Genomic DNA, 12,773 nt, shown 5'->3' on the forward strand with positions numbered 1-12,773 from the left:
AACTGCAGTCATCACAGGTTCTTTTAGACACTGCTACTTTTTTGAGAGGTGGCTGGGTTTCCCAAGACTTGATTTTCTGTAAGGAACAGATGAGTTAATGTCAGTGTCTTGACTGCCTCAAGGATGTTTAATCTACAGAATGGGATGAAAACTTGCCTAGTCAGAGATGACTGAGGAGAGAGCTTTCACTTGTGTTAATTGATTTTTTTTTTTACCCTCAAGAAACTGTTAGATGTGAGCTTTGAACAATAGTGTGTAAACTGTTCCTTGGGCTGCAGAGGTGGAAATGCAAGTAAACAGTTAGCTCCAATGACTTCTCTTGTTTTATTAGAGTATTCCTACTAAAATCTCACCATGCCTCTTTCTGAACTAGTGATGTGCTATTAGCCTGTTTTGTAAACACTGGTACTTCTGCACTGATACTGCCTGTGTCAATCCTGTGCCACACTGCTTCAGCCTTGCCTTGTTCTGTACTGCCTGGCTATTCTGGGGCTGGAGGGGGCTGTGCTCCCTCTGTTGCCACCAAAGAAGAGATGCCTTGTGTGAAGCTTCTGGGATTTCACTGAGGGCATACAACATAGGGGTGGTTTTGTGAGCAGACTCCTGCGTTCGGAGGGTTCATGTAGTGTTGATACTCTAAAAGATTCAAGTGGCACTTGTAATGGCTCTGGAGAGAAAGTCAAGTACCTTGGCCATTAAGAGCTGGGCTAGCTTTAGATGCAATCAAACTGTAAAGTTGCATGCTGTTGGATGGGTTTTGTTTAATATTATACTTTGGTTACAAGTCAGGTAATACTGTGTGTGAAGGCTGACCTTGCAGTTTCTTCTGGCCAGTGTTGAGGTGGGATGGAGAAGGAAGGATTTAATACTCTCTCCACTTACCTCTGATGAGCTTGTACTGAATCAAGGTGGTAGGTATTTTACCTAAAAGGCAGCTATTCCTTTAATATGACCAGGTAAAGATGTGGTATCTGTATTGACAGGAGGGAGAAAGTTGCTATCTTCTCTCTTGGCTGTTAGTAAATAATATTTTTATTGCAGTTGCATAGCACACTTCAGTTGCATTAGGGCAACTTAATAGGCAGCAGCACTAAGTTTGTGTTGCCAGAAAAATGTTTAACTTTAGAGCTTTGTGTTAGATAACACAGTAGTTACAACAACCTTAGGATGCTTGTTAAAGGAATACTCAAATTTTAAAACCAGTCACAATTAACACTGAAAAGTTGCTAAGGGTCACTTGGCTTCTCCAGAAAGTAGCTTATCTACTACTGTCAAAGCCAGACTACTCTTGAACTAGGACAAAATAAACTTCTCTACAACTTAAGAGCAAGCTGTGTTATTATTGGAACACTTAAAGTCCCCAAACTATCTTATTGTATAGTCAATCTGTAGCTCTTATGCCTTGGGTGTCTATGTCCAAGCAAGCTGAATTCTAGTTTATCATCTGTAGAACATGTGGACCATAAGCAAAGAAAGCCTTTCAGCAACTTCTGGAGTTCAGATGCTACCTGTTGTGTTTTCTCCCATTTTTTCCACACCCCTCTGGCAGGGAGCTCTGTTCTCTTCCCCTCTTGCCTCTCTGGCAACTAAAAAAAATCAAGCTTGCAGTCCTCTTCTGGTTTGGAACCTCTGGGGTAATGGCTGCATTCACTGTCCCCAACACAAATGTGTGTTTGTGCTGTACAGGGAGAATCTCTGAAAAGTAGGAGTTATCACATCCCGTTTCTGTACTAAGGAGTGTCCTGGATGAGGGAGCTGATGTGTAACATAATACAGAAGATTACAAGAGGAAAATAGTGTCTTCACTTACCAGTGTTTATCCCAGAATGAATGTTTAAAGATGATTAATTTGCATTACTGTACCAAATGTGTGTAGCAACAGGTGTGAGTAAAATACTCTGCATGTAAAAATACTACTGCTCAGATGTTTGAAATGCTGTCCTGAGGGCACTTCTTGATTGTTGGCATGTTTGTTCTTGTATGCAGTAGTCAATGAGAACTTAGTTTGATTTGTTGCTTTTCAGAACATCAAGTCATCACAAGGGGGGAAAAATCTTCACAATCAGTGTATCCCAGGGCAGATTGCCCAGACTGGTCATGGAATTGTCAACCTCAAAATGCAGGGTGCATGAACTGGATTGCTTGGAGCAAATTGCTTTAGGGGAGAGGTTTGGACTAGACAACACAAGTCCTTTCCAGGCTAAATAATCCTATGGTGTGTCTGTAGGTTGACAATTCCTTAGTTAATTTTGTTTAAGGCAGCTAGATATCCTGAAGGCTCTTCCAATATAGTGCTCTAACTTCTACTCTAGGCCTTGTATTGCCATCCAGTAGAACTTGATGGTGTGGTGTAGCGGTTCCAGTATCTTTCTGGAGTAATCGTGTCCAGGCAAATTTGAGACTCCTGGTAGGCCTGTTGCTTCTGTGCTTCTGGAATAATGGGTGCTGCTATAAATCAAGGCTGGTATAGCCACTTTCCATAGTGATGTTTCCTGAATGGTCTGCTGTTCTCCTTACAGTACTCTGCCAGGATACGAACAGCTGGAGCCCTTAGTTGTCCTGCTGTGAGGACACAAGTGTTGCTATCCTAGCTTTTCCCTTTAGCTGTCATGCATCTGGAGTACACATCTCTGTTTTTTTTTCTCAGTGTGAGAATCCTGACTGGTGACACATCTCTACATCTCTCTTTGTATCGGTCACTTCTGCTTTTGTCCCCAATGTGCTGTTCTTAGAGCTGCTGATCTGGGCTAATCAGAGTGTGGCAGCTGATGGCTGTGTTTCTGTCACAACTGTGTCCAGCCACTCTTAAAAAAAAAAAAAGCAGTATTATTTTTAAGAGGTCTCCAGCAAGTAATTACTCAGTTTGCATAACACACAAACAAAGGCTTGTTAACTAGTACTTGTTTATTGAAGCTTATTCTTTTATGGCTTTGCAACATCAGGAGAAGAATAGGAACTGAGAATTTCTTGCAGTAAAGCAGGATTTTGGGTTTTTTTTCCAAAAGCAAATTAGACTTACAGCATCAAAAGGTAGGAAGAGTATAAAATAAATGCTAATGCCATGTTGTAAGACTTTCTGCTGGAAGCTTTTGCAACTTGTTCCTGCCACAATTTACTGTGTATATCTGCTTTTTTCTTAGCCTACATAGAGAGGAGATCAAAAGTCATCTTTCTACCTATAAGCAGATCTAAGGTATAGCTCTGCTTTCAGGTTGAAACTAAGCTGCATCAACATTAAAGAAATATTTTAGCAAGGTGTAAAGCCTTATAACAAGAACAATAAAAATACTTAATTTCATGTTTTAGAAAGTGGCTTTTTTTCTCTGGAAACTGCTCTAGATAGCAGTCATGTAGGATGGATTTACAAATAAGAACAGCTTGTTCAGCTAGTAGCTGCTTTGAGAAGCCTTTGGCACTTTTATTAATGGTACTGTTGTCACAAATAGAAGGTATTTGTTTTAATACCTTGTTCCTACTCATACTTTAGACATCAGTGACATGGTTTGCTTGCCAGTGCATTGAAATGTCCCATTCTTCAGGCTTCCTGGGCAGGGTTTTAATGTGGTCTTTTGGCACTAATGAGATGCTTTACCTGTATGCTACCATGATGTCACCAGTGTCATGGATGGTGACTGTGTTTGTTCTGTCTGCAGATCTGATTGGTTGCCTGGCACTTCGTCTGTGGCAAGCAGGACAATGGCTGCCAGCAAGAGCAAGAACCAGAGTTCCTTGGCCCTCCATAAAGTAATTATGGTTGGCAGTGGAGGTGTGGGCAAATCTGCACTCACTCTTCAATTTATGTATGATGAGGTAAGCAGCTTTTGGTTCAGCTTCTCTAAAGCACCAATGGATACAGCTTACTAAACTTTTTTAGTGGGACAGGGGAACTAAATGTAAGTAGCAAAAGACCTGATGATCTGACTGGCGGGAGAAGAATGTGGGAATCTGGGAAGGGTACCCTCTGGGAACATCTTTGGCTAAGGGTGACAAAATTAAAGCTTATTAGTGAAAGAACAGTCTTCAAAAGACATACAGAATGTGAATGTGCTTGTCTTGAGTGTACAGAGGCTGTTACCAGTTGGCATTGAGCTTTAATTTTATTGCAGTTTCTTTTAGGCCAGTTTAGCTTGAAGTCAGAAGTAAGTATTCTAGCTTGAAGTCAGAAGTAAGTATTCTAGCTTGAAGTCAGAAGTAAGTATTCTAGCTTGAAGTCAGAAGTAAGTATTCTAGCTTGAAGTCAGAAGTAAGTATTCTAGCTTGAAGTCAGAAGTAAGTATTCTAGCTTGAAGTCAGAAGTAAGTATTCTAGCTTGAAGTCAGAAGTAAGTATTCTAGCTTGAAGTCAGAAGTAAGTATTCTAGCTTGAAGTCAGAAGTAAGTATTCTAGCTTATTCTGAGCTGGATGATCAAGTAGGCATATGCACAGCATGAATTCTTCCATCCTGGTATACAGGAAGCTGGATCAGACAATGCAGGCTAGTATGTGAAGGAATGCATGATCCTGTAGTTCAGAAGTTAGTATTCATCTATAGGCTCTCCACACATGCTATAGTGATGTGAATATCTGGAGAGGTGGCATAGGCATTAGTGAAGGCCAGTCAGCTTCATCAGGCTCATGGCTCAGCCTTTTGTTGTACCCTGAGGCTGAGAGAAAGGAGGTGGAAAGGTAAGGAGCCTATGCTGGATGTGTGCTGTCAGCACAGAACTACAGGTTGAACTGGCAGTGGCTTTGTGGGTCTGATCAATATTGAATGGGCTAAAGTATGTGCCTGTGTAATTGTGGAGCAGGTTTTCATGTTCAGCAGCTGGATGCTGTTATCTACACCTGTACAGCTTCAGATAGCTATACCTGAAGTACACTGAAGTGCTTTTTCTTGAAGTAGGAAACCTAGATAATGCCACCAGGTTGCTGGTAGCTTATACTGTATCTTTGTCCCTTAAATTGTGCTGAAATTGCTGAACAGTGTTTCATGTAGCAAGACCGTTTCTCATGACTAGGCAGACTGGGTCTTTAATGTATTAAGTGCTTAAATAACTTGCTTTCTATAGTAAAACTAAAAAAAGTGGTGGAACTTAGCTGACTGAATTATGAGAAGGTTTTCAGGAATTTAAATGTCACTAAAGTGAAAGAATGGATATGTACAAATACTGAGACCATTTGACAGTAATTCTAAACACTAATCCCTGTCTTGTCATCTTCAGTTTGTAGAAGACTATGAACCTACCAAAGCTGACAGCTACAGAAAGAAAGTAGTTCTGGATGGTGAAGAAGTTCAGATAGACATTCTGGACACAGCAGGACAGGAGGATTATGCAGCTATCAGAGATAACTATTTCCGCAGTGGGGAAGGGTTTCTTCTAGTCTTCTCAATAACAGAGCATGAATCCTTTACAGCAACAGCAGAGTTTCGGTAAGTAGTTTCTCTCCCAGGCAGGGGGAAATATCTGGTTCCTATGTTGCTCTGACAACTCTTCTTAGGATAAAGAGCTGCAGCTTTTTTGTCCATTACCATTTGGTCAATAAAAGCGGCAACCCAACCATTTTGCTCTCAGTAACTGGTAACTTAAACCATGGTATCCGGCCTCTGGCTCTAGTTGTCTTCATGCCTTCAACTTACGAGTACATTATGCCAGCAGCAACTTCAGGCAAGTAACAGATTCTTGGACTCCTAAAACATGTATTCAAGCCAATTTTCAGTCTTTGTGGATGTGAAGTTTAATTATCTTAGAGCAGTACTTCTGGAATTAAGTCTGCCTTTTGGCCAGGTTTCAGACACTGTATTGCTTACTGCTATAGAAGCAGGTGCTCTAAGGAAAGGAAGGATTAGCCTCCACTCTCAGGTATGGATCAGTGCCAAACAAGGGTTGGCAGCCAAGCAGTATTATTGTAGGCAGATGTATTCCTAGAAAGACGCACAGTAGTAGTAAATGCTTCCATTTTTGTTCTTGGGATTAGCCGTTCTAATGTAAAAATCAGCACCCGACTGGGCACAGAAACTGCTTGTGTAGTGTGTGTGGGGGAAAAAAAAACAAAACCAAAAAAACACCACCAAGGTGTTTAATCTATTGTTCTGGTCTCAGAACTCATATAGCCAGGTTCTTCAGGGCAAGTGTTCTGTTTTTTGATAATAGCTGTTGCCTCGGTGTAGAAGGTAATCCAGAGATTGCCTAGGACAGCTGTACAACTGGAAGTAAAACTTGCCAAAACATAGGGAAATTGTTAGGAGTTCCTTATGTTTGCCAGAATAAAAGCTCTTTATCAGTCTGGCTTATGTTCACTTTGCTTCAGTGGTACAAGGTTAACAGATACTAATTGGTAATGCAAGTGCTGGTGCTAAGGTAGACACCTATTTCTAGGCTTTTCTTAAAGCTGTGGCAAATTCCCCTCGTAGTCTAGGACTTTGGTCCACGTTCTTAATTTATTATACTGTTCCAACAGTATATAGGAGACTGCATAATCTTTTAAGAGGTATAAAAAATATTGTCCCTTTGTCACATAATACTTCTGTGACTTTGCTAGACTTCAGAAGGCTGACAGTTGTGGGGCAAACAAGCAGAGCAAACTGAGCAGAACAGCTCTAACTGGAGCACTTAAAGGAGCTAAACAGTTGAACTGTTGTAGGACTGCAAAACTGAGTACTAGGACTGTTCCTAGTATAACATGGAGGAAAAAGTCAGATACCATTCAAAAAACAGGAAGAAAATGAGACACTTGGAAGTACCCAGCCTAGGTTTTGGCTTGTGTGCTTAAGTGAAATATAAGGTTAAACCCAAGGCTTAAGGCTTTGGATGAAGAGGAGTAGGAGTGTTTATCTTGGCAGTTTGTGTTTTTGTCAGACTTCTGTAACTAGGTTAACTGTCTGTTGGTTCAAGATTCCAGCACAACAAAACAACGAAAAAACAATGCTAGTCCTAAAGATGAGCAAGAAGGACCTAAAAGCTTTGAGGTGGAGAATCTCCTACTTTTCAATGGGTCAGAAGTAAACAAATAGTGAAATTAGCTAAATGGAGTATTTAGTTAAGCTGACATGTAAGAACCAGCTTCTTGGAAAACCCTTCCCCAGGAAGGAGGGAGGGAATCGGCAGCATGAGTCACCAGCATCATGGGCTAAACTACAGATTGGTATATTAATCCTGTAACTTCCAGAATTGTTAAACTATGAAAAAATTGAATACTGAATGAACTTGGGCTTGTCTTTAAACCCTAGCTCTCCTGCTGGTGCTGTACATTCAGTGTTTCCTTAAGTGCCTGTAATCTCAAAATGTGTGAAGGTACAGTTGAATGCAACAGCAGAATGTCTGCTTCAGTGTTAACACTATTTTAGATTCTCATGTACTCTACATGCATTCAGTTATTTTGTGGATGGAGAGTGCAAACATCTGAAGCAGCGTGGTAAGTCAGTGGGATGAGGGGTTGTAGCACTGTGCTCGTGCCTAGTTTGGCTCTTGTTCATAACAAAATGAAGCAATCTAAATAACTGTAGACTGGTACAGTTCTTCCAGAGTCCTAGATGGACAGCAGCATGTGTCAGTCTGGTTTCAACCCATGTTTTACTCCAATAATAGCACAGAATTTGAGACTGACCTGCAGCATCACTGTCTCCTTTCCCAGATGCTGATAGGTCCTTTTAGAATGACAAAGGATAGCTAGGTTAATGCTGACGGTTCAAATATTTTCTTGGAGTCTTTGAAGGGGGAAGGTGGCTAGCATTTTAGTTCAGCACTATTTAGTAACTCTCTCCTTTGTGTAAAGTTTAGGTAGCCATTAAAAATGATCTCTGCCAGCTACTTATGCTGTTCCCAACCTACTGCCTTGCCAAAGCCTGGATGTTGCCCAGAACTATATTGAGGTGGGATGTAGTATTGAGGTGGCATGTAGATTGGAAATTGAAGATGGTGACTGAATGCCAGGATGAAACTTGGCAAATGTGGTACTTGTACTCTTCCCCATTCAGATGGGAACTCCTGTTGTGAGGTGTTCTTCTGTCATACAGTTCTTCTTTATTAGAGCCTGGGTAGTAAACTTACTAATTAAATGGTAAAACTGCCTTCCTGGAAGTGTGAGGCTTTTCTAAGTGTAAAGCCCATAGTATTAGTATGTTAAACTTGGAATAATTTTAAAGTGTGTGTTCAGCTGTTGAAATGTACTGTTGTAAACACTAATAAAGTGTAGACCACTTGATCCACTCCTGATAAGGGTGGGGTTCTTGTTGCTACTACTAACACAGATATTTTTATTTTGGATACCTGATGCATTAGGGAACAGATCCTGCGTGTGAAGGCTGAAGAGGATAAAATCCCTTTACTAGTAGTGGGAAACAAATCTGACTTGGAAGAGCGCAGACAAGTGCCTGTAGAAGAGGCTAGAAGTAAGGCAGAGGAGTGGGGCGTGCAGTATGTAGAAACTTCTGCCAAAACTAGAGCAAATGTAGATAAGGTAAGACAAACTACACGTGCTCAATTAGATCTTTACTACTTGTTTAGTAGTTGAGTGACTAATTCTTGACTTTTACTGGGACAAAAGCAAATCCACAGTTGGGCTTCTGAAAGCCCAGATTATCAAAAATAAATGAACTGACTGCAATGTGTACGCTTAAGCAAATACCTAGCTTAGAGGAGCCAGAGACCCAGTACAAGTTAATGCTATTGTCTTGTTTGGTTCAGGTACAAACAGTTAAATCATGGGGTAAATGGGTTTAAGGATTCCCTGAAGTATATTATTTTGTTTATAGGCTGTGTCCTGTTATTATAACAGCAATAAATAACAAGCTGTAGATACTTATAAATTGTTCCCCTTTCCCTACAAAGCTACATATGGTGTGGCTAATGTTAAAGACTTCACTTTTGTTTTCTGCCAAGACTACTTTGAATTGTGAGAAGAACTCTTCTTGCTGCATCCCTGTCCTGTTTTGACTTGTCCATGCTGGTCTAGGACAGTTATTCTCAGCATGTTTCTGCTGCTGGCTTCTTGCATAAACAGTAGTGGTGGGTTATTCCAGAAGAGATGAATTATGATTATGGAGTATCTGCCTAGTAGGGAAAAATCAGTTTCAAGCCTCCCCTTCATTCTGTGTGGAGTGGGGGTTTCTTGAAGAGGGTGCCTTTTTACTTCACCAATCCACAGAAAATGGTCTGAAATTACTGTTGGGCCCCCTAAGGACTCAAAAGGTGTGGCTTGGTAATTTGCATTTGTTTAAAGATTACAAATTTTAAGCAGTTTTCTCTTTGGACAAAGAACATCTGTACCTAGTTGTACTTCAAGTTCTTGTAGACAGCTTTCTGTTCTTCTAGTCTATATTAGTTTACTAATGGAAATGCTGTTGGTGCGTAAGTTACCTAGTAGGAACTCTTTTTCTCTCATTCTTGGTTAAAACAGTGTGTATGAAACTCTTGAATTGAGACCTTTTGGTTATAAAGGACATACCATAATTTAAATTTGGTAAAGAACCATTCTGACTTGTGGAATGTTACTAGAAAGACTGTCATATGTATAAACTGGGTGATGTAGTAAAACATGAATATCTAGACTTGCTTTTGCCTGCGAGCTGTCTCATGTGACTAGCAAATGCCTAGCCTGTTTTATACTTAGACTAGCTTTCTGATCAGTTGGGATTAACAGCAATGTAGCTGTATCTGGTGTGTACTAGCATGGTGTTCTGGACTTGCTCTCATAGGTCTTCTCTAGCTAGCTTGTGTGACATACTGGTTATCCTCTATATAAGCACTGTTTTGTGTATATTAAGACATGTTATCAGCCATTGTGATGGTTGTGCATTGACACTGTAGCAGAATTAAAAAAAACTTAAGAGGGTTTTGAATGAAACTATCCTATTTCTGATCAGTAGTGTGGTCTTGTTTCCAAGTATCAAAGACCTGTGTAGTTCCCCATTTGAAAAAAAAGAAGCCTAACTCTATATAGAGTGACACTAAGCTCTTGTTCTGTAATCCTAAATCACTTTCCCCAATAACTCTCTACAGTAAAACAGGTGTTGCATCTTAAGTGCTGTGTACCTAGACATCAGGCATACAGGGGTGAAATCAGCTAGAATTTTGGAGAAAATGTCAGAGTAATGACTTTCTCTGAATCTTCCTTATAACATAGTCTGAGAATTTTCTGTGCCTGACACTGCCACTTTAATGCTGCAGCTTTTAATTAAAAAACAGGCAGAATATTAACCAGCAGAGAGTGTGCTTGTAACTACATGGAGAGGACTGGACTAAATGCTTTGCATAGATTAACAAGAGTGATTTGCCTGGAAATGTTTGCTAGGCACAGACAAATGTTCTCATGAACTCTGAATGCTACTTTTGTGCAAGACGGATACTCAATAAAAAGCTCTTAAAATGGGGCTGTTGAATGATTTGGTAGCCAGGTAAGATTGTCCTACTTCTTGCCATGCTACATAATTCTGATGTTGAGTTTGTCACTGCGATCTATGTCTGGACTCAATTCTGCTGTATTAGGTACAGTGTGGTGCTACATCTTTATTTGCTGCTGAACGCAGTAATTTTTATCTGCTCTCTGGTGGCAGATCTTGTTTAATCTTTCTTTATTTTTCCCTCCTAGGTATTCTTTGATTTAATGAGAGAAATCAGAACAAAGAAAATGTCAGAAAACAAAGACAAGAATGGCAAGAAAAGTGGCAAGAACAAGAAAAGCTTTAAAGAAAGATGTTGCTTACTGTGATGCTTGGGAACTGTAAATATCTCTCTACAGGTGGCACGGATAAGATACCACTAAGGATATAGGGCTGGATTCATGAAAGGAAGTCTGTATTGACTCCCTTATCTTGCTTTGCATATCACACCTTCAAAATGTGAAAACAGAACTTTGAAACCATTTCTGGTATCCAACAAAACCTATGCCTACTTAAACTGAAATGGGCTCTGTCTTCCTAGTGTCTTTCAAAACTAGAAACAGTTTCAGAACTACAATCCTTCTGCTTGGTTATACAAAGTACTTTTGTATTAACTTCCTAGTTTACTCTAATCTTTCTCTGAATATGTTTCTCTTGAACCTCTACTGGCCTTAACAAGCACAGCTGTTCAGGTTCAAACACTTTTTTCCATTGTTGCTGCCCTTCTTGATGTTGTAAACTGCAGAAAAGCTAGATGACATCTGGTAAAGGGTTTGAGTGAGTCTCCATCTTCTGTTAGTTGTCACTGATATTTCTTACACTGAAATCTGCTGGCTTCCTCCTCACACTCCATGTAAGAAATAGCAACTGATGCTTGAGAGTCAACTGAAAACAAACTTTCTGTTTAGTCAATACAGCATTCATGAATCAAGCCTATGGACTCAATTCAGACTTACGTAGGCAATGCAAAAATTGATATTTAAATACTGGCTAGATGCATTCCCCACTGGTCTGTCTTCTCATCCTTGAATTAGTGGTATGGGATGAGAAAATGACTTAAAGCTTTTCTTCAAAAGGAATAATATTATCACTATCTCCTTGAAATGCTGTCCTGGGTTTCTTCCATGTATTGTGGCTAGACTCAATTACACTCGCTCTACATCCATCATACTTCCCCTCCCTGGTACTGGAATAGTGAAAATCAAAGTGTCGATTCCATCGGTTTTGTTTATATTGGAACACTTGTGATCATGTTGGAAAAGTGGGAACATCTGCATCTGTCTCTTGTCTTGTTGAAGATGAAAACTTTGAGTAAGGATGGGTCACATCACACAATCATGACTTGGAACAGGTGAGGCATACATGCTACCTCTCAATGATTAGCTGGCTAGTGAGTTGTATGGTGTCAAAGTAAATGAAGTTAAGCAGTTGCCATGTCTGTTACTCACTGTTAACTTTATATGTACTGTTTCTGATGCACAGCAACCTAGCACATGGAGATGCATGTTGAGTTTTGCTGTCAGTTACGCAATGGTGGTCACACATTGATCAACAAAAACCAGCCTAGAAATGGAAGAAAAGTCAGTACTTAGCAGGTCCTCTTGTCAGCTGACTGAACTGAGCTTTCTGATGCAGTTTAAGTGCAGTTGCCAAAAAAATACTTCTGTCACTGTTGTGGAAAGTAACTGTCTCTTCTGATTGTGGAGTCTCTTAATGAATTATGGCTATCTTCTGTCTTGAAGGAGTAGAGAGACTTAAAGTAGTGACTGTATCTTGCTTGTTAACCACATGCTTAAAACACAGTTACTTGGTGAAAGGCATATGCTATGTGGCTGTTCAGTGAAGCACACTGCAGCACTAAATTAACATACTGTTTCTTTTTGAGGTGAAGGAGTAGCGAATGCTGTTCAGTACTTAGTATTGTAATTTGTGGTTGAAAAACATTTTTTAACATGTACTAGATTGCTCTTGTGCATTCCACTTCTGAACTTTGAAAAAAGTAAGGTGTTAGATATCAGAACCTCTGTTGGTCTGAGGTTTCACAGGGACTTATCACAAACTCATTGTCTTCCATAACTAGTTCAACTTGTCAGGCAACTCACCGGATTGGGGAAACTGTACTAAATAAAAGGTGCTGTAATCTTCGTTCTTGTCAAGTTAAATTCCTTCTTTGTTAACATTATGTTGTATGTGCAGAAAGAATGGTTAACCAATTCTGGAAACACTTACCTTTGAACAGTGTAATTAATTGGTATTACAAAACCAACTTGACAATACAGTTTTGAAGCAGAGGCTGGGAGCCTGCTGGCTTACAGAACTTGTCATTTGAGCTGTATCACCTGTGTCTGAAGCTTAAGCACCTAATAGGACACTTGGAGCTGTAACACTTCGCTAACAAAGCTTCCTCTTGAGCTTT

General features: G+C 40.0%; 1 protein-coding gene across 3 annotated transcripts in view; it reads left to right on the forward strand.

The window, feature by feature from the left end:
• RALB (RAS like proto-oncogene B) overlaps nt 1-12,501 on the forward strand; it is a 51,404-nt gene extending 38,903 nt beyond the window's left edge. For all 3 annotated transcript variants that reach the window (XM_076342938.1, XM_076342936.1, XM_076342937.1), the window contains exons 2-5: nt 3,654-3,810; nt 5,202-5,410; nt 8,259-8,436; nt 10,567-12,501. In XM_076342938.1, the coding sequence (XP_076199053.1) occupies nt 3,697-3,810; nt 5,202-5,410; nt 8,259-8,436; nt 10,567-10,686 (621 nt within the window). In that variant the 5' untranslated portion in view covers nt 3,654-3,696 and the 3' untranslated portion in view covers nt 10,687-12,501. The remainder of the gene's footprint in view (nt 1-3,653; nt 3,811-5,201; nt 5,411-8,258; nt 8,437-10,566) is intronic.
• Nucleotides 12,502-12,773: the final 272 nt, after the last annotated feature.

This window comes from Aptenodytes patagonicus, chromosome 6 (genome assembly GCF_965638725.1).
Source record: "Aptenodytes patagonicus chromosome 6, bAptPat1.pri.cur, whole genome shotgun sequence".
In the NCBI taxonomy this organism is placed as follows: domain Eukaryota; kingdom Metazoa; phylum Chordata; class Aves; order Sphenisciformes; family Spheniscidae; genus Aptenodytes; species Aptenodytes patagonicus.